This window comes from Macaca mulatta, chromosome 3, assembly GCF_049350105.2.
Source record: "Macaca mulatta isolate MMU2019108-1 chromosome 3, T2T-MMU8v2.0, whole genome shotgun sequence".
Lineage (NCBI taxonomy): Eukaryota > Metazoa > Chordata > Mammalia > Primates > Cercopithecidae > Macaca > Macaca mulatta.
In genome coordinates, this window is record NC_133408.1 from 191388855 (window position 1) to 191409886 (window position 21032).

The 21032-nt window shown below is 42.2% G+C and overlaps 1 protein-coding gene across 1 annotated transcript in view; it reads left to right on the forward strand.

Moving 5' to 3' along the window:
• The first annotated feature begins 3985 nt into the window (after positions 1-3985).
• Positions 3986-21032, forward strand: part of GALNTL5 (polypeptide N-acetylgalactosaminyltransferase like 5) — a 53803-nt gene continuing 36756 nt past the window's right edge. Inside the window, 3 exon segments of the mRNA XM_077997759.1 lie at positions 3986-4246; positions 7686-7847; positions 20097-20263. Of these exon segments, the coding sequence (XP_077853885.1) occupies positions 4011-4246; positions 7686-7847; positions 20097-20263 (565 nt within the window). The 5' untranslated portion in view covers positions 3986-4010.

The following is a 21032-nucleotide window of genomic DNA, read 5'->3' on the forward strand; positions in this document are numbered from 1 at the left end:
TTTTCTTTCTTTCTGGAGGCTTTCCTTAAAAGTCTCGGGCAATCCTTGGCAGCTGTAGGAGTCAGCTCCGGCTGCCATAACCAAGTCCACAGACTGGGAGGCTTGGTCAACAGACACTGATTTTCCCACAGTTCTGGAGGCCGGACTCGGCATCCAGCTGCCAGCAGGCTTGGTTTCCCCGAGGCCTGTCTTCAGGGCTTGCAGGCGGTTGCCTTTCCGCCCTGACCTCACAGGCCTTTTCTCTGTGCAAGCACCTGCCTGGGGACTCTTCCTCTTCCCATAAGGACGCTGGTCCTATTGGATTAGGGCCCACCCTGTGACCTCATATAACCATAATCACCTCTTTAAAAGCTCTGTCTCCAAATACAGTCGCATCGGGGCTTGGTGTTTCCACATGTGAGTTGCGGGGGAACACGGTTCCGTTCATAACAGCATTCGATTCTGATATGGTTTGGCTGTGTTCCCACCCAAATCTCATCTTGAATTCCCACGTGCTGTGGGAGGAACCCAGGGGGTAGGTCATTGAATCATGGGGGCGGGTCTTTCCCATGTTGTTCTCGTGAGAGTGAGTAAGTCTCACGAGATCTGATGGTTCTATGGGTGGAATTTCCCTGCACAAACTCTCTCTGCCTGCTGCCATCCATGAAGGTGTGGCTTGCTCCTCCTTGCCTTACACCCTGATTGTGAGTTCTCCGCAGCCACGTGGAACTGTAAGTCCATTAAACCCTTTTTCCTGTATAAATTACCCAGCATTGGGTATCTTTATCAGCATGGTGAAAACAGATTAACACCGATTCCAATCCCAAAGTGAGACGCCAACCAGCTGAATGGAATCGCTGAGTGTTGGGTCGACCTTGGCCACAGGTGTGCTGTCTTCAGGGGGACGGCCCAGGGAGCCGGCTGCTTTATTGGAAGCTCTTACATTTCAGCATATGGAGGTCTTTTCTCTGGGCCCTGTCTTCTCATCCCAGAACGATTCTCCTATCAATCCCACCTCAGACGTAGCAACCTGGCTGCCAGGATCCTGTGTGGGAGGAGGGAAAGAAGACAGACCCAGACACTCCACATCCACACATTCTAAGTGACACTCTTGCTTTTAGCCGCAAGCTTTCCTTTGTAGAGGCTCAGCCTCTCCCAGTCTACTTCTTCAAAGAAACCACTCTGACTCCTGCCTGGATTTTGCTGTGCAGGGCTGGGCGAAGAGAGCTGACTATTCTGAATACTAACGTGGCTTTCCCCAAGCCCGCAGCCATGAGTCCACTGATTCACCAGGGGCCTCCAAGCCTCAAGCTTCTCCAGGGTTAGCAGCCTTCTTTCCTCATCAGAGTCCTCTGTCTTTTCACATTGTTCTCATCCGTCCAATAACGTTCTCTCCTCCAGACGTGTTAAAATCTCACGTGCGTTGCTGTTCCCTCTACCACTCTCTTTTCCCATGAGAGTTTTTAGCTTTATTCTTATTCACAGTTGAGTCAAGAGGGAGAGAAGACACACACATTCAATCGATCATCTTTAAAGGAAACCTCTCAAGACTTTCTTTTTAAAATAAAATACAATTTCAGACAAGGAAAATATAGAGAAAAATATGAGCACTCTGAGTTCTCATTTATCAAGCTCAATCAAATCACATCATTTTGCCACATTTTCTTCAGAGCTTTTTTAAAAAGTCAGCATTAACAGTAGGAGGCTGGACATGGTGGCTCACACCTGTAATCCCCACACTTTGTGAGGCTAAGGCAGCAGAATTGCTTGAGTCCAGGAGTTCGAGGCCAGCCTGGGCAACACAGTGGGACCTTGTCTATATCAAAAATAATAATAATAATAATAATAATGATAATTAGCCACACATGGTGGCATGTGCCTGTGGTCTCAGCTATTCAGGAAGCTGTGGTAGGAGGATCCCTTGGGCTCAGAAGGTCGAGGCTGCAGTGAGCCATGTTTGTGCCACTGCACTCTAGCCTGGGTGAGGGGAGTGAGACCCTGTCTCAAAAAAAAAAAGGATACAGTAGGAGTTCTTTATTCTCCTCCCCTCCACCATGAAGGTAATCACTGTTATGTAAATTCACTATTTTTTATATATATATATAAAATCACTATTATGTAAATTTGTGTACATCATTCACATGCATTTTTTTTTTTAACCATGCATTTGCTACATATTGGTATACCATAAATAATAGCACTCTTTTTCATGTTTTCCAGATTTATATCCCACTGTACTTGCTTTTCGCACATGACGTTTTTAGACTTTACAGCACCAGTGCACATAGCTTCAGCAGATTCATTGCCATCATTGAAAGAGTAGCCTCGCTTTATTAGTTCATTTCCATCATTGAAAGAGTAGCCTCGCTTTATTAGTTCTCCTGTTGAGGGAAACTTCAGCTGTGTCTAATTTTCTTTTTTTCTTTCTTTCTTTCTTTTTTTTTTTTTTGAGACGGGGTTTCACTCTTGTTGCCCAGGCTAGAGTGCAGTGGTGTGATCTTGGCTCACTGCAACCTCTGCTTCCCAGGTTTAAGCGATGTTCCTGCCTCAGCCTCCCGAGTAGCTGGGATTACAGGTGCCGTCCACAATGCCCGGCTAATTTTCTGTATTTTTACTAGAGACAGGGTTTCACCATATTGGCTAAGCTGGTCTCGAACTCCTGACTTCAGGTGATCCACCTGCCTTGGCCTCCCAAAGTACTGGGATTACAGGCGTGGGCCACCACGCCCGGCCAGTATCTAGTTTTCACTATGACAAACATACTTCAATAAACATTCTTGTACCTGTCTCATGATACATCTCTTTAGATGAGAGCTGCAACTTATGAGTCTCTTTTTTTGTTTGAGACGGAGTCTTGCTCTGCTCTGTCGCCCAGGCTGGAGTACAGTGGTGTGATATCGGCTTACTGCAAGTTCCCCCTCCCGGGTTCAGCCATTCTCCTGCCTCAGCCTCCCAAGTAGCTGGGACTATAGGCGCCGGCCACCTCGCCTGGCTAGTTTTTTGTATTTTTTAGTAGAGACGGGGTTTCACCATATTAGCCAGGATGGTCTCAATCTCCTGACCTCGTGATGCACCCGCCTCGGCCTCCCAAAGTGCTGGGATTACAGGCGTGAGCCAATGCGCCTGGCCAACTTATGAGTCTGTTTAGGATATATCCCTAAGGATGGAACTGCTTCATCATATCATATACATATCTTCAACGTGACTAGATAACGCCAAAACGATTGTACCATTGTGCCATCCATCAGCAGTGGGCCATGGTACTAATTGCTCCCTTCATTTCCAGCATGTGATATTGTGTATTTTTACTTTTTTTTTTTTTTTTGAGACGGAGTCTCGCTCTGTCGCCCAGGCTGGAGTGCAGTGGCTGGATCTCAGCTCACTGCAAGCTCCGCCTCCTGGGTTTACGCCATTCTCCTGCCTCAGCCTCCCAAGTAGCTGGGACTACAGGCCCTCGCCACCTCGCCCTGCTAGTTTTTTGTATTTTTTAGTAGAGACGGGGTTTCACCGGGTTAGCCAGGATGGTCTTAATCTCCTGACCTCGTGATCCGCCCGTCTCGGCCTCCCAAAGTGCTGGGATTACAGGCTTGAGCCACCGCGCCCGGCTGTGTTTTTAGCTTTTTAACAAGCTGCTTGATGTCAAATCAGATTTTTTAGAGATCCATACTATCACTCCGAGGTGGACTGGATATGGATAAGGGATGAGAAAGCCTTCTTTGATGGTATTTCCTATATGTACAGGAGTATGGGCCAATGTCTTGAAATGACACTGTATGTTTTATTAGCATGTTATACATTTTGATGTCAAGTAATCTTAGGAATATCAGTTTTAGGAATTTGTGCTAATAGAAATAAGGACACACTTTATGTATATGATAAGGACAATCAACGTGGTTGTTTTTAAAACACTGAAAATGGAATTTAAGCCAAGTAGGTGATTTACAAACCATTGGAATATCTAATACTGCTTCTCTTAAATCATTCAGATTTAGGAAATTGAAAAATGGACCTTTGAAAATGCTAGGTTTACAATGAGAAACGCCATAATTCGATGTTTATTCTATGGGTCCTTGACATTTGGGATCTGGACAGCTCTGTTATTCATATATTTGCACCATAATCATGTGAGCAACTGGCAGAAGAAAAGCCATGAGCCTCTGTCAGCTTGGTCTCCTGGAAAAAAAGTGCATCAGCAAATTATCTATGGCTCAGACCAAATACCAAAACCACACGTAATAGTCAAAAGGACTGATGAAGATAAAGCAGAGTCTACGCTAGGTAAGTATTTGGATTTTTTTCCATGAGCCATTTGAAGGGAAAAATACACCATAATATTTAATATTTGGAAGAGTATGAGAATATCCTTTTTAAAGCAATTTACTTTTTAAGTTATAAATTATTTTATATACCTGTATATGTCTATACATAGAAAATAATAAAACAAGTATGCATGTATTTACCACTTAAATTTATCATTTTAAATATAGTTTTGCTATATTTGCTTCAGATAGCTTTCTGTTTTTCCAAGAAATAAGTTGTAATAGTACCGTAAAAACCCTACCTCCCTCCCGTCCCCACGCTGCCCTCAGAGGTTGTCTGGCCTGAAGTGATGGGTGTCTTTCTCCTGCATGTCCTTCCACTTCCTCTGCATATTATCCCTAAGCAAAATATTGTGTTCTATGTTTTTAATACATTTTTAGATATTCTGATATACGTATCATTTTGGAACTTGCTTTTTTCCCTCATCACTATGTTTGTAAGATTATTTTCCCATGTTCCCACACATGAAGATCTGATTTTGCCAGGCACGGTGGCTCACACATGTAATCTCGACAATTTGGGAGGCAGAGGCAGGAGGATCACTTGAGGCCAGGAGTTCAAGACCTGCCTGGGGAACATAGCAAGACCCCAACTCAACAAAAATAATAATAATAACTAGCCAGGTGTGGTGGTGCATGCCTATAGTCCCAGCTACTTGGAGAGCTGAGGTGGAAGGATCGCTTGAGCCCAGGAATTCAAGGTTACGACGAGCTATGATTGGGCCACTGCACTCCAGCCTGGGCAACAGAGTTAGATGCTGTCTCAAAAAAATAAAAAATAAATAAAATACAAATATGAAGACCCAGTTGAACAAAATAAACCCAAGGAAAGATGAAGAAAATAAGAGTAGAAATTAAAGCCTTAACACACAGGCCTACTATTTCTGTGGATCCCTGCTCTGAATGGCCCTCCCACTAGATGGCCAGGTAGGTGTGGGCCTGAAACCCTACCCTAAGCACTACTCCAGCGTGTGACACACAACAGCCCCTTGGCAGGTCTCCTGCTCATTGCCCCGAGGTCACACTCTAATTCTGGCTCTCAGTCTTACCTATCGGATGGTGACAGGAAGGAGAGAAACAGCAAACCAAGGATGAGTGCCAGGGGACAGTGTTGCTTTCTGGGATGTGAGTAGAACCTGATTCTCTGCCAAGTGAAACAAGTATTGGGATGGCCAAACTGTTTCCCAAAGTAGCTGGGCCACTTTATATGAGTGTGCGAGAATCCCATGTTCTCTGGATCTTTGCTAACACTTGACATGGTCCAGTTTTTAAATTTTAGTTATTCTAATGGGTGAGTAAGGCCATCACTTTGGTCTTAATTTGTATTTCCCTGATGACTAATGATTTTGAGCACCTTTTCATGTGCTTGATAACCACTCATATACCTTCTTTTGTAAAGTATCTTTTGGAGTCTTTTGTCTATTTTTAAATGGGATGTTTTTCTTCTTAATTTTTAAGACTTCTTTATATATTCTAAATTCAAGTTTCTTGATATGTGAGTTTCAAATGTTTTGGACAAATCTGTAGCTTGTCTTTTTATTCTCTTTAATGGCATTATTCAAAAAGCACAATTTTACATTTTAAAATTTGGGGGTTTTTATTTCATAAGTCCCCAAAATGCCTCACAATGTTACATTTTGATGCTTTTCTTTTATGATTTATGGTTTTTATGTTTCATCTGAGAAACCTTTGCTTACCTCAAGTTCACAAAGATTTCATTCTCTTTTCTTTTGGAAATGAATTTAAAGTTTTAGGTTTCACATTAGGGCCATGATCTATTTCGAGTTAATTGTTGTGATGATGTAGGGTAAGAATAAATGCTCACTTTTTCCACATGGATATTGTGAGAAACAAACTCACCCATCCAAACCCAAAGAATGGACTCAGAGACCCAGAGAATAGTGGAAGTGAGACTTTTAATGGCAGTGATGCAAGACCGGGTGTCTGGCACGCAGACACACCCAGCACAGTTTCAACAAGCAATTTATCCCCTAGTGCGCAGATCCCTCCCCCTTCCTCATAGACTTGAGTACTGTGGGGTCATGATCTTCCCGGACGTTGCCTATTGGTTGTTAGGCAGGGGCTTCAAGTATGTTCTTTAGGGTCTTTGTGCTGCATTTTATTGCAGCCCACAATGCACTGCAACTCTCTCAGGACCCTTCAAACATTTGATTTATGGCCCTAGTGGCAGCACTTAGCTGATAAGAAAGGATACAATTACGTATGTTGCAAGCTAACCAAAACTAAATTCTTTTTTTTTGTTTTGTTTTGTTTTTGAGACGGAGTCTCGCTCTGTCGCCCAGGCTGGAGTGCAGTGGCGCGCTATTGGCTCCGCTTCCTGGGTTCACGCCATTCTCCTGCCTCAGCCTCCTAAGTAGCTGGGACTACAGGTGCCTGCCACCTGTAATTTTTTGTATTTTTTGTATTTCTTTATTTTTATTTTTATTTTTTTGTTTGTTTGTTTGTTCAGTAGAGAGGGGGTTTCACCGTGTTAGCCAGGATGGTCCCGATCTCCTCACCTCCTGATCTGCCCACCTCGGCCTCCCAAAGTGCTGGGATTACAGGCATGAGCCACCGCGCCCGGCTCCAAAACTAAATTCTTTGGTGGGTGGGGAGGGGGTAGTTGAGGGGGCCCCGACCAATAGACGCCTGGCTACTGGGTGAAAGGGAGAGCAGGAAGGGGCGGGGGACGGGGGTGGCTCAGTACATTCTGCTTCTTTATCTCTCTATTTCCATGTAGCCTGCTTAAACCTATACTAGGGCACTTAGAATTGAAAATGGACCATCACATACAGGTTATTTTCTACAGATACCCAGTTGATCCAACACCATTTGTTGATAAACTCCCCTTTCCCCACTGATATAATCAGAATATTTATCCCTCCATGTCTCATGTTGAAATTTGGCCCACAGTGTTTAATATGGAGCCTGGCAGGATGTGTTTGGGTTACATGGGCAGATCACTCGTGAATGGCTTGGTTCCTGCCTACAGTAATGAGCTCTCCTTCTATTAGCTCATGGGAAAGCTGGTCGTTTCAAAAGCCTGGCATCTCCCGGTCCTTGCTCCCACTCTCACGGTGTGAGTTGCCTGTTTCCTCTTTACCTCCTGCCAAGATTGGAAGCTTCCTGAGGCCCCCACCAGACGCAGATGCCGGCCCAATGCTTCTTGCACAGCCTGCAGAACTGTGAGCCAAATACATCTCTTTTCTTTATAAATTACCCAGCCTCAGGTATTCCTTTATAGCAATGCAAAACGTACTGAAACACTCGCCTTTGCCAAGAATTATTTGACCATTTTTGTACAGATCGATTTCTGAATTCTATTCTGGTTCTTTTAAAAAATTATTTTGGTTATCCAAGATCTTTCCTTTCCTGCATCACTGCTAGTAAGCCTTTACGTATATGACTCTAATTACTTTTTCTTGCAGGTATGGATTTTAACCATACAAACCCAGAACTTCATAACGAACTTTTAAAATACGGATTTAATGTGATTATCAGTAGAAGCTTGGGCATCGAAAGAGAAGTGCCAGATACCAGGAATAAAATGTATGTTCTCTCTTTCTCTCATTCTCTAGATAGATAGGTAGGTAGGTAGGTAGGTAGGTAGGTAGATAGATAGATAGATAGATAGATAGATAGATAGATAGATAGATTAAAAAGTTACCAACCAGATTTTAATTTTAGCATACTAGAAATGTCATAGATTCCTATTTTTAGGACGTGAAGTCAGATAATGTCAAGATTCTATTTCAAGATTCTAATGCTTATAATGTAGAGAGTATCTTCTTCATGGGCACAAAATGTGTTCTAGAGGTTTCCAAGAATTGAGTTAGCCACAGATCTTTTTATTAAATCACCAATAAGGGCTTCTGGCGAAAGGGGAATTCATTCCTGATAGAAAATGCTCTGGACAGCTACCTTTTTTTCCCCAAAATTTTACTTTTTTCAAAAAAATTGTTCCTTCAATTGTTGTATTAATAATTATTATGTTAATGATTAACATAATCATTAATTATGTTATATAAAATAAACATAACATAAAATTTGCCATTTTAATCCTTTTAAAATATACAATACAGACATTCACATCGTGCAGCCATCGATACCATCCATCTCCAGAACTCTCTCACCATCCCAAACTGAAATTCTGTACCTGATATGGTTTGGGTCTATGTCCCCACCCAAATCTTATCTTGAGTTGTAATCCCAGGTGTCAAGGGAGGGACCTGGTAGAAGGTGATTGGATCATGGGGGTGGTTTCCCTCATGCTGTTCTCTTGATAGTGAGGGAGTTCTCATGAGATCTGATGATTTTAAAAGTAGTAGTTTCCCCTGCATTCTCTCTCTCTCTCTCTCTCTCTCCTGCCACCATGTAAGACGTGCCTTGCTTTCACTTTGCCTCCTACCATGATTGTAAGTTTCCTGAGGCTTCCCAGCCATGTGGAACTGAGTCAATTAAACCTCTTTTGTTTAGCAATGACCCAGTCTCAGGTAGCATCTTTATAGCAGTGTGAAAATGGATTAATACAGAAAATTGGTACCAGGAGTGGGGCACTGCTATAAAGATACCTAAAAATGTGGAAGCAACTTGGGAACAGGGTAACAGACAGTGGTTGGAATAGACTGGAGGTCTCAGAAGAAAAGGGGAAGATGTGGGAAAGTTTGGAATTTCCTAGAGACTTGTTGAATGGCTTTGGTCAAAATGTTGATAGTGATAAGGACAATGAAGTCCAGGCTGAGGTGGTCTCAGATGGAGATGAGGAACTTGTTGATAAATGGAGTAAAGGTGACTCTTGTTATGCTTTAGCAAAGAGACTGGTGGCATTTTGCCCCTACTCTGGAGATCTATGGAACTTTGAACTTGAGGTTTGGAAAATTTGCAGCTGACCATATAGTAGAAAAGAAAAACCCACTTTCTGGGGAGAAATTCAAGCCCAATCCAGCTGTGAAAATTTGCATAAGTAATGAGTTATGAATGTTAATAGCCAAGACAATGGGGAAAATGTCTCCAGGGCATTTCAGAGATCTTCATGGCAACTCCTCCCATCACAGGCCCAGAGGCCTAGAAGGAAAAACAATTTTGTTGGCCAGGCCCAGGGCCCTGCTGTTCTGTACAGCGTTGGGTCAAGGTGCCCTGTGTCCTAGCCACTCCAGCTCCAGCCACAGCCAAAAGGGGCCAAAGTATAACTAAGGCTGTGGTTTCAGAGGTTGCAAGTTCCAAGCCTTGGTGGCTTCCATGTGGTATTGGGCCTGTGGTGCACAGAAGACAAGAGTTGAGCTTTGGGAGCCTCCACCTAGAATTCAGAGGATATATGGAAATACCTGGATATCCAGGCAGAAGCCTGCTGCAGGGGCAGAGCCCTCGTGGAGAACCTCTACTAGGGTAATGCAGAGGGGAAATGTGGGGATGGAGACACCAAACATAGTCCCCACTGGGGCAATGCCTACTGGAGCTGTGAGAAGAGGATCACCTTCCTCCAGACCCCAGAATCGTAGATCCACCGATAGCTTGCACCATGCACTTGGAAAAGACACAGGCACTCAACACCAGCCCTTGAAAGCAGCTGTGGGGGATGTAGCCTGCACAGCCACAGGAGCAGAACTGCCCAAGCCCTTGGGAGCCCACCCCTTGCATCAGTGTGTGAGACTTGGAGTCAAAGGAGATCATTTCAGAGCTTTAAGATTAAGGGGCCAGGCACTGTGGCTCTTGCCTATAATCCCAGCACTTTGGGAGGCTGAGGCAGGCAGATCATGAGGTCAGGAGTTCAAGACCAGCCTGGCCAGCATGGTGAAACCCCATCTCTACTAAAAATACAAAAAGAAATTAGCCAGGCATGGTGGTGCATGCCTGTAGTCCCAGCTACTCAGGAGGCTGAGGCAGGAGAATTGCTTCAACCCAGCCAGCAGAGGTTGCAGTAGGCTGAGTTCACACCACTGCACTCCAGCCTGGGTGACAGAGCGAGTTCTGTCACACACACACACACACGCAAAGATTTAATGTCTGCCCCACTGGGTTTCAGACTTGCATGGGGCCTGTGGTCCCTTTGTTTTGACCAATTTCTCCCATTTGGAATGGGAATATTTATCCAATGCCTGTACCCCCATTGTATCTTGAAAATAACTAACTTGATTTTTATTTTACAGGCTCATAGGAGGAAGGGACTTGTCTTGTCTCAGATGAGACTTTGGACTTGGATTTTTAGGTTAATCCTGGAATGAATTAATACTTTGGGTGACTGTTAGGAAAGCATGATTGGTTTTGAAATGTGAAATGATATATGGGAGGGGTCAGGGGCAGAATGATATGGTTTGGCTCTTTGTCCCCACCCAAATCTCATGTTGAATTGTAATCCTCAGGTGTTGAGGGAGGGAGCAGGTGGGAGGTGATTGGATCATGGGGGTGGTTTCCCCCATGCTGTTCTCATGATAGTGAGAGACTTCTCATGAGACCTGATGGTTTTTAAAGTGGTAGCTTCCCCCATGCTCGCTCGCTCTCCTGCTGCCATGTAAAATGTACCTTGCTTCCCCCTCACCTTCTGCCATGATTGTAAGTTTCCCAAGGCCTCCCCAACCATGTGGAACTGTGAGTCAATTAAACCTCTTTTGTTTAGAAATTACCCAGTCTCAGGTGGTATCTTTATAGCAATGTGAAAACGAAGTAATATAGTACCCAGTAAACAACAACTCTCCATTTCCCAACCCCAACACTTCCTGGCAATCACCATTCTACTTTGTGCGTCTATGAATTTGATTACTTTAAGTACCTCATATAAGTGGAATCATACAGTATTTGTCTTTTTTTGTGACTGGCTTATTTTGCTTAGCACGATGCCCTCAAGGTTCATCTATGTTGTAGTGTGTATGTGCTAATGCGTTTTTAGTTTGTTTTAAGTTCTGATGGTTTCCAGAGAAAAAGGGCCAATATTCTCCTTTAACTAAATGAGAAATACTTACATTAAGGAATATCCATGAAACAGGAGAAAGCAGGGCCACTTTGCCTTGTTGCAACCTGTGTGCAACACAAACATTTGAAGCCACAGATATCACTTTTTTTTTTTTTTTTTTTTGAGACGGAGTCTAGCTCTGTTGCCCAGGCTGGAGTGCAGTGGCCGGATCTCAGCTCACTGCAAGCCCCGCCTCCCGGGTTCACGCCATTCTCCTGCCTCAGCCTCCCGAGTAGCTGGGAGTACAGGCGCCCGCCACCTCGCCCGGCTAATTTTTTTTGTATTTTAGTAGAGACGGGGTTTCACCGTGTTAGCCAGGATGGTCTCGATCTCCTGAACTCGTGATCCGCCCGTCTCGGCCTCCCAAAGTGCTGGGATTACAGGCTTGAGCCACCGCGCCCGGCCCACAGATATCACTTATGATGTGGTACACTCAAGAGACGTGGAGTTTGTACATGATTACACAATGTATCTGGGTCATGATAAAATAAAAAACTTAAATTTACTCAAACCATAGAACATGGTATTAATATGGAGAACAATATTTCACTGAACTGAGTATTTACTACAAAGGTCAACATTTTAAAATATCTTTTATGTTATGAATTTCTCTCTGTATCATCATTTGTTCTTCCTAAATCTCACCTTCTAAAATAGTGTGATTGTTTTTGCTTCCCTTCCCCCATCACATGATTACTGTTCAGAAAAACAAAGTTTAGAGAGATTCATCCAAAAAGAAAAGTGGACTTGGCAGTTTTAATATTTAAACTATAACTTTATTTAATAGGAAATTCAATTCTGTACAAAGAACCCACTACTATGTTTAAAAATTAACTTCTAAGAGTAGCTACCACTATCTGGAGTCCAACCAGGTTTTTAGCCATTATTGTAATAGCCATATTATGTCATTAAATGGAATTTTCATTTTAGCTTTGCCTTACTTTTCAAAAAAATATAATTTGATCTCATAAAATGAGTTTGGAAGTGTTTCTTCCTCAATTTTTTGGAAGCATTTGAAAAGAATTGGTATTTATTCTTTAAATAAATTCAGCAGTGAACCCATTAGGTCCTGGGGTTTTCTTTGGTAAGAAATTTTTATACCTGATTGAATGCCCTTACCCATTTTCGGTCTGTTCAGATTTTCAGTTTCTTCTTGATTCAGTCTTGATATGTTATATGTTTCTGGGAATTTATTCATTTCTCCTAGGTTATCCAATTTGTTGGCATATACTTTTTCATAGCGGTCTTTTATGATTCTCTGTATTTCTGTGATATCAATTAGGTCTCCTCTTTCACTTCTGGTCTTATTTTTTTGAGTCTTGTTTTTTCTTAATTAGTCTAGCTAAAGGTTTGTCAAATTTGCTTATCCTTTTAAAAACCCAACTCTTTGTTTGGTTTGTCTTTTCTATTGTTTTCCTAATCTCTATTTCATTTATTTCTGCACTTTGTCATTTTCTTTCTTTTACTAAATTTGGGCTTAGTCTGCTCATCTTTTTCTTGTTCCTTCAGGTATAACATTAGGTTGTGTATTTGGAAACTTTCTTTTGCTTTGATATAGGTATTTATTCCTATAATCCCCAAACTTAGTACTGCTTTTGCTGCATCCCATATGTTTTGGTATGTTTTTTCATTTCCATTTGTCAAGATATTTTAAATTTCCATTTTAATGTCTTTTTAAAAATTTCTTCTTGGCCGGGCGCGGTGGCTCAAGCCTGTAATCCCAGCACTTAGGGAGGCCGAGACGGGCGGATCACGAGGTCAGGAGATCAAGACCATCCTGGCTAACACGGTGAAACCCCGTCTCTACTAAAAAATACAAAAAACTAGCCGGGCAAAGTGGCGGGCGCCTGTAGTCCCAGCTACTTGGGAGGCTGAGGCAGGAGAATGGCGTGTACCCGGGAGGCGGAGCTTGCAGTGAGCTGAGATCCGGCCACTGCACTCCAGCCTGGGCGACAGAGCATGACTCCGTCTCAAAAAAAAAAAAAAAATTTCTTCTTTGGCCCATTGGTTGTTTAGGAATATGTTGTTTAATTTCCATATATTTGTGAGTTTTCTGAAATTTGTCTCATTATTGATTTCTAGTTTTCATACCATTGTGATCAGAAAAGATACTTGATGTGATTTCAATCTTAAATTGTTAAGACTTGTTCTGTGGCCTAATATTTGATCAATTCTGGAGGATATTCCACGTGCACCAAAGAAGAAATATATGCTCTTCAGCTGTTGAATAAAATGCTCATATGTGTCTGTTAGTTTCATTTGATCTAAAGTGTAGTTGAAGCCCAGTATTTCCTTATTGATTTTCTGTCTGGATGATCTGTACATAGTTGTAAGTGGGGTATTGAAGTCCCCTACTATTATTTTATTGCAGTCTATTGCTCACTTCAGATTATTAATATTTGCTTTATGTATTTAGGTTCTGTGATGTTGGGTGCAGACATATTTACAATATGTCTTCTTGATGTTATATCTTGGTATTATATTCCCAACTGGCAATATAATATTGTTATATCTTCTTGATGAAATGGGCCCCTTATCACTGTAAAATGACCTGTTTTATCTCTTTTTAAAGTTTTTGACTTACTATTTTACTTCAGTATAAGTATACTCTGCTCTCTTTTGGTTTCCATTTGCATGAAATATCTTTTTCCGTCTCATCACTTTTAATCCTGGTACATCCTTAAAGGGGAAGTGAGTTTCTCGTAGGCAGCATAAGTTAGGTCTTGTTTTTTTAATCATGTTATTTGAATTGAGATTTATGTATGTATTTTCAGAAGTCTGCAAATTCTTAATGAGATTCTCCATGAGAATTCTAAAATTCCATCTTCCCACTTACATATGTATATTTTTTGAGATGGAGTTTTGCTGTGTCGCCCAGGCTGGAGAACGATGGCACAATCTCGGCTCACTGCAACCTCTGCCTCCAGGTTCAAGTGATTCTCCTGCCTCTGCCTTCTGAGTAGCTGGGATTACAGGTATGTGCCATCACACCTGGCTAATTTTTGTATTTTTAGTAGCGATGAGATTTCTCCATGTTGGTCAGGCTGGTCTCGAACTCCTGACCTCAGGTGATCCAACCACCTTGGCCTCCCAAAGTGCTGGGATTGCAGGCATGAGCCACCGTACCCAGCCTATTATTTTTAATTAATATATACTTATACAGGAGGACAGCCTGTTACTATTGTCACTGAATTTCAGTAGGTAATGAGAAAAGTATTAGTAAACTTAATAGGTACATTATACAAATGATGTCAAACAGAGGCAGACCAAATGCCTAAATTATATGTTATGAGAAGTTACTTTACAGTATGGCCAATAGAATTTTTTAAAACAGTATTTCAAATACAAAAATAGGACTGAGAGATTTAAGCAAACACACACTACATAGTAGGAAAATCTAGTCAAATTAAGAAATAAACTTTCCTATAACAAGTAGAAAATAAGTTATAAGTGGTGATGTCATTTCAGCAAAATCCAACCTGAAATTAAAATAATTTATTAATTTGATTTTAACTCTTCTAGCCATATTTCATTATTTTTAACTGTTTTATTTATAGCCGTGTACAAACTTATGAGCACAAGGAGATTCTGAGCTCATAAGTTCACATATTTAAGAAACATTAAAGTAACAATTCATCTCTGGAGGTTAAGAACTTATTTTCTCTCCAAAAAAAGTCTATGCATGATTCAAGTTTTTAAAATCCTGATTTATGTTTTTCTTTTTTGTGTTGTCTTCATCAGATTTTGATATCAGACTTATACTGGCTTTATAAAATGAATTTGAAAGTTTTTGACTCTCTAAAATAGTTGGGATAATATGATAATTACCTATTGTGCTGAAATAGCACTTGCTTGGTAATTATGAATCACCAGTGCATTTTTTAGTGGTAGACATTGATAAACTTGCAGATTACTCTAAGGTTATTGTTCTACTCAAGCTTTCTATTTCTAGAGGCTTTTTAGGGCACTATTGTAATAAAACTTTTTTCCACCTATTTTTCAAATTTATTGGCAAAAAGTTGTGTAGCTTATTTCCCTAATTATTATTATCTGCACTGGTACCATACCTTCTTTCTCATTTTTTTATTGTATATTTTCCCACTCTCTTTTAAAGCTTGATGTGCATTGTTTTGTCTTTCAAAAAACCAACTTTTGATTATGCTTACCAATTTTACTTTTTTGTCTTCCAGTTCATTAATTCCTAGTTATCTTTACTGGTTCATTTTTATTTCATTTGCTTTATCCTGTTTTTCTTGCTAGTTTATAAGGTTAGTTTAATTATTTGACCTCTTTGTGGTATAATAATACATTTCTAAATATTCATTTTATTCTGATTTAAATTTTAGCCATATCTCTTAGATTTTAACATGATAGGCTTTCATTTTTAATTTCTATATAATTTACAATTTGTAACTTCCTCTCATCCAAAAATTATTTAGAAAAATCCATTTTTTTAAATAGGACTTGAACAAATGAATAGCCATTTACAAATCAGTTTATCAGTCATCTGTCACCATGTTTTTCTAATGTACTCAAAAGATTGTCATTGTAATAGTGCCTGTGCCCGCTAGAGTATTTCTACTCAAAATACGGCCTGGAAACCACCAGCACAGACAGCCCCTGGGAGCTTGCTAGCCATGCAGAATCTCAGGCCCCAGCCCGGATCTCCTTAATCAGAATCTGCAGTCAGCAAGAACCCCAGCTGAGACCGATGCATGGTAAAATTTGGTATCCAAATATTGGTTTGGTAGGGCTGCTATAAGAAAGTACCATCAGCTGGGTAGCTTAGACAACAAAAATTATTCTCTCTCAGTTTTGGAGGCCAGAAGTCTGAAATCAAGGTGTTGGCAGGATTGGTTGCTTCTGAGAGCTGTAAAGAAAGGCTCTGTTCCAGACGTCTCTCCTTGGCTTGTAGATGGCCGTCTTCTCCCTATAACTCTTAATGCCATCTTCCCTTTGTATATGTCTGCCTCTGTGTTCAAATTTCCCCTTTTTGTAAGAACGTGACTCATATTGGATTAGGGCCTACCTTAATGAGCTAACCTTACTAATTATCTCTACAACAGTTCTTTTTCCAAATAGGATCACATTCTGAGGTCCTGGGGACTAGCACTTCACCATATGAATTTTGGAGGACACAATTCAGCCTAAAACAGTGCTGCTTTGTACTGAACTATTATTAATGTATAAGGTCAGCAATGTATAAGGTTAGCAAATTTATAAGATCAGCTCACTGAAGACAACCAAAGGCCATCCAAATTTCTTTAGTCTTTTTTATTATTATTATTATTTTGAGATGGAGTCTTGCTCTGTTGCCCAGGCTGGAGTGCAGTGGTGCCATCTCGGCTCACTGCAAGCTCCACCCCCTGGGTTCACGCCATTCTCCTGTCCCAGCCTCCTGAGTAGCTGGGACTACAGGTGCCCACCACCACACCCAGCTAATTTTTTTTTTTTTTTTTTTAAAGTAGAGACAGCATTTCACCATGTTAGCCTCCTGGATGGTCTCAATCTCCTGACATCGTGATCTGCCCGCCTCAGCCTCAGGCATCCCACCACGCCTGGCCTCCTTTTACTCTTAAAAATAGCTTACTTAGGTCAGGAAAGATTTTTTTTGGCGGGGAGGGGGGCAGAATTTTGCTCTTGTTACCCAAGGTAGAGTGCAATGGCATGATCTCTGCTCACTGCAACCTCCGCCTCCCAGGTTCAAGAGATTCTCCTGCCTCAGCCTCCCGAGTAGCTGGGATTACAGGCGCCCGCCACCACACCTGGCTAATTTTTTGTATTTTTAGTAGAAATGGGGTTTCACCATGTTAGCCAGGCTGGTCTTGAACTCCTGACCTCAGGTGATCCACCCATCTTGGCCTCCCCAAGTGTTGGGATTACAGGCATGAGCCACTGCACCTGGCCAGGAAAGTATTTATAGACATACCACAGCAACATTTATTGATCTGTTTTTGAGAAACCCACACACACCAGGTTCTCTTGGGGTTCTAAAGGGTCCTCATGTGAGCTTCAGGCTCCTCCACCAACATCAGACTGAAGGGATGCAGTTTATTTCCAGTTTTCTTAAAGTGATACACCTGGGACTGACTGTAACATCAGAGATGTGATTTTAGCAGCACAAGTCATCCTGGACCACCACTTCTCTTATTCATGGTATTGGTCTTCCATTAATTCAGTCTAGCATCATATTTTCTCTTTCTCTCCTACTTTCTGTCTCACAACTCAACGATCTTACTGGAATATTTTTTTGAGACAGAGTCTCAATCTGTCGTCCAGGCTGGAGTACAGTGGCACGATCTCGGCTCACTGCAACCTCCGCCTTCTGGGTTCAAGCGATTCTCCTGCCTCAGCCTCCTGAGAAGCTGGGATTACAGGGGCGCACCACCACGCCCAGCTCATTTTTGTATTTTTAGTAGAGAAGGGGTTTTGCCATGTTGGCCAGGCTGGTCTCGAACCCCTGACCTCAGGTGATCTGCCCGCCTTGGCCTCCCAAAGTGCTAGGATGACAAGCATGAGCCATTTAAGCCTTTTAATTATTTTTCCACATGTTTCTGCACAGCCGCATTTTCCCATTCACCGTTCCAGACCCAAGTGCAGTTGGTGCAGGTGCCCTCATTCCCATCTGTTCTGGTGCTTCCTTGGCCCTGTCCCTCAGACTCTCCATTCCCTTGAATCTGATGTCAGTTCCACTCAGTGGACATGACTTCTCTGTCTTCATCTTGCCTTGGATGAAAATGAAGACCAGGATAAGGCCCTCTCCTTCCCTGGTGACTTCATTTTGTGAGTACCCTGAGGGGATGCCTGTAGGATTGCCTGCCCAGCACTCCTTTCCCACTGTTTTTCCCCCTTTCCACGTGATTGCAGTGGTAACAATGATTTTTTTTATTTCGACTCAATTTTCTGGCCCCAGTTGATTAACCCAGGGATGGGCACCTATGGCAGGCTGGGCCAATGAATCTTTTCTGGTCAATATTTGATCTTGGAAAAGGTAAAGTCCCATCAGTTTCTCCTTGGGTACTTGCCTATGAGATATGAGATATGCCGATGTCAATCACATTTCCCACTGAAGAAGTGGAAACAAGCCCAGTTGCAAAGGAAGATGATAATCATGTCATGAGCCTTCTATCTGAATACTTACTGCATGCCAGGCACTTCTCTAAGTGTTGTAGACATGTTAATTCATTGCATCTTCACAGCCCTTGGAAGTAGGTTGTTATTGCTACTATTATTTTTCCCAGATGTAAACACAAAAGCAGAGATGGAGAGTGTCCAGACGTCATTCAAGCCTCTAGTTCTAATCATTCCTTAAGGCTCCAGCTGCTGCAGTTGCTAGGTCCTATGAGACATTTGGGTCAGCTCACAATACATCTCTCCCCTTCCCTTCCCTCCCCTCCCCTCCCCTACCCTTCCCTCCCCTCCCTCCCTCCCTCCCCTCCCCCTCCCCTCCCCTCCCCTCCCCCTCCCCTCCCCTCCCCTCCCCCTCCCCTCCCCCTCCCCCTCCCCCTCCCCTTCCGCTTCCCTCTCTCTCTTTCTTTCTCTTTCTCTCTCTCTCTCTCTTTTTTTTTTCTTTGGAGGCAGTGGTATGATCTTGGCTCTCTACAACTTACCTCTCCCAGGTTCAAGAAATTCTCTGCCTTAGCCTCCTAAGTAGCTGGAACCACAAGTGCATGCCACCACATCTGGCTAATTTTTGTATTTTTAGTAAAGACGGAATTTTGCCATGTTGTCCAGGCTGGTCTCGAACTGTGACCTCAGGTAATCCACCTACCTCAGCCTCCCAAAGTGCCAGGATTACAGGCATGAGCCACTGTGCCAGCCACACCTCCCTTTCTTTTGCTAAAGTTAGCTCTTTAATTTCTTTAATTTATAACCAAATATATTTCAGAATACAACCAAATAATATATCAATCTAATAATTAATAACTAATATTACTAGAATTCCAGAATTCAGCTTCTGTATTTCTCTCATGTGCACACACAAAAAATAAATAAAGCATTTTTGGGCCAGGCACATTGGCTCATGCCTATAATCCCAACACTTTGGGAGGCTGAGGTGGGTGGATCACCTCAGGTCAGGAGTTCAAAACCAGCCTGGCCAACATGGTGAAACATTGTCTCTACTAAAAACACAAAAAATTGGCCAGGCGTGGTGGCGTGCGCCTGTAATCCCAGCTACTTGGGAGGCTGAGGCAGGACAATCACTTGAACCCAGGAGGCAGAGGTTGCCGTGAGCCAAGATGGCACCATTACACTCCAGCCTGGGCAACAAGAGTGAAACTCCATCTCAAAAAATAATAATAATAAAAATAAATGAAATAAAGCATTTTGTCAAATATTCAGAAGAAATCCAATTAGACCATATCTGCTACACTTTTTTGTTGTGATGGACTCCACAAATACAAGAATAAAGTTGGAGTTTTCTCTGAAGACAGCACAATAAAGTTAATGTATACCTTTTAATGTGCGAGCTTAGTAATTCATTTTTATCTGTTCTGCTGTGGTGACAGCAAAAAAAGATAAAACTAATTCATTTTTATAACAGAAGCTAATATATGAATATAATTTGTGTTTATACTATGTTTAAAATAGAACTAAGATTACCAACACAGTCTCAGGAAAGAGTAATTATTACTGACATTAAGAAGGAGGAAATGATTCAGAAAATACTAGAACAACATAAGAAGTTAAATACATTTTTGTAATTTTAGATATACTGTCACCTACTACCATAATGATCAATTGGAGGAAAGAGTAAAAAAGATGCAAATAAGAAGAGGTGTTTGAATGAGATGACAAAATATCCAAGGCATTTAGATGGATTGTTTTCTTCATGTTACTTCTGCCTGCAGGTGTCTTCAAAAACATTACCCAGCCCGCCTCCCGACTGCCAGCATTGTCATTTGCTTCCATAATGAAGAATTTCATGCCTTGTTTCGGACCGTGTCCAGTGTCATGAACCTCACGCCACACTATTTTCTTGAAGAAATTATTTTGGTAGATGACATGAGCGAAGTTGGTAAGATAGAACACTCATTATCTAATCTACTTTGTTGTTGTTGTTGTTGTTGTTGTTGTTATGGAGTTTCACTCTGTCACCCAGGCTGGAGCGCAGTGGTACTATCTCAGCTCACTGCAACCTCTGCCTCCTGGGTTCAAGTGATTCTCTTGCCTCAGCCTCCTGTGCAGCTGGAATTACAGGTGCGCGCCACCATGCCCGGCTAATTCTTGTATTTTTAGTAGAGACAGGGTTTCACCATGTTGGCCAGGCTGGGTCTGGAACTCATGACCTCAAGTGATCTGTCCGCCTCAGCCTCCCAAAGTGCTGGGATTACAGGTGTAAGCGACTGTGCCCGTCCATCTAATCTACTCTGAAGGTAGTGCTCTCCCTGATGGCACTTGAGTATTTTGTACAAAGAATCTTTTTGGTGGGTGTTGGGGCAGGCACTGCACTAGGGGACAAAGAATCTTTTTGGTGGGTATTGGAGCAGGCACTGCACGAGGGGCTCTTGGTGCATGGTGGACATGTGAGACCTGGGCCCTGTACTTGGGCTCATGGCAGAGGGGTGGAGGGGCGGTGCTTCCACAAGCTAAACATAGGGGCACTGGCCACATCCTTGGAGATAACTTCAGGAAGAAGTGACATGTCAACTGAGGTCTGAATGATGAGTTGTAATGCTCCAGGTGGAGAGGAAGGAAAAGGTGTTTTAAGTAGCTTAAGCAGCACTGCAAAGGCCCACAGGCAAGAGAAGACATAGTGAGCTTGAAATACATGCTACCATATTTTA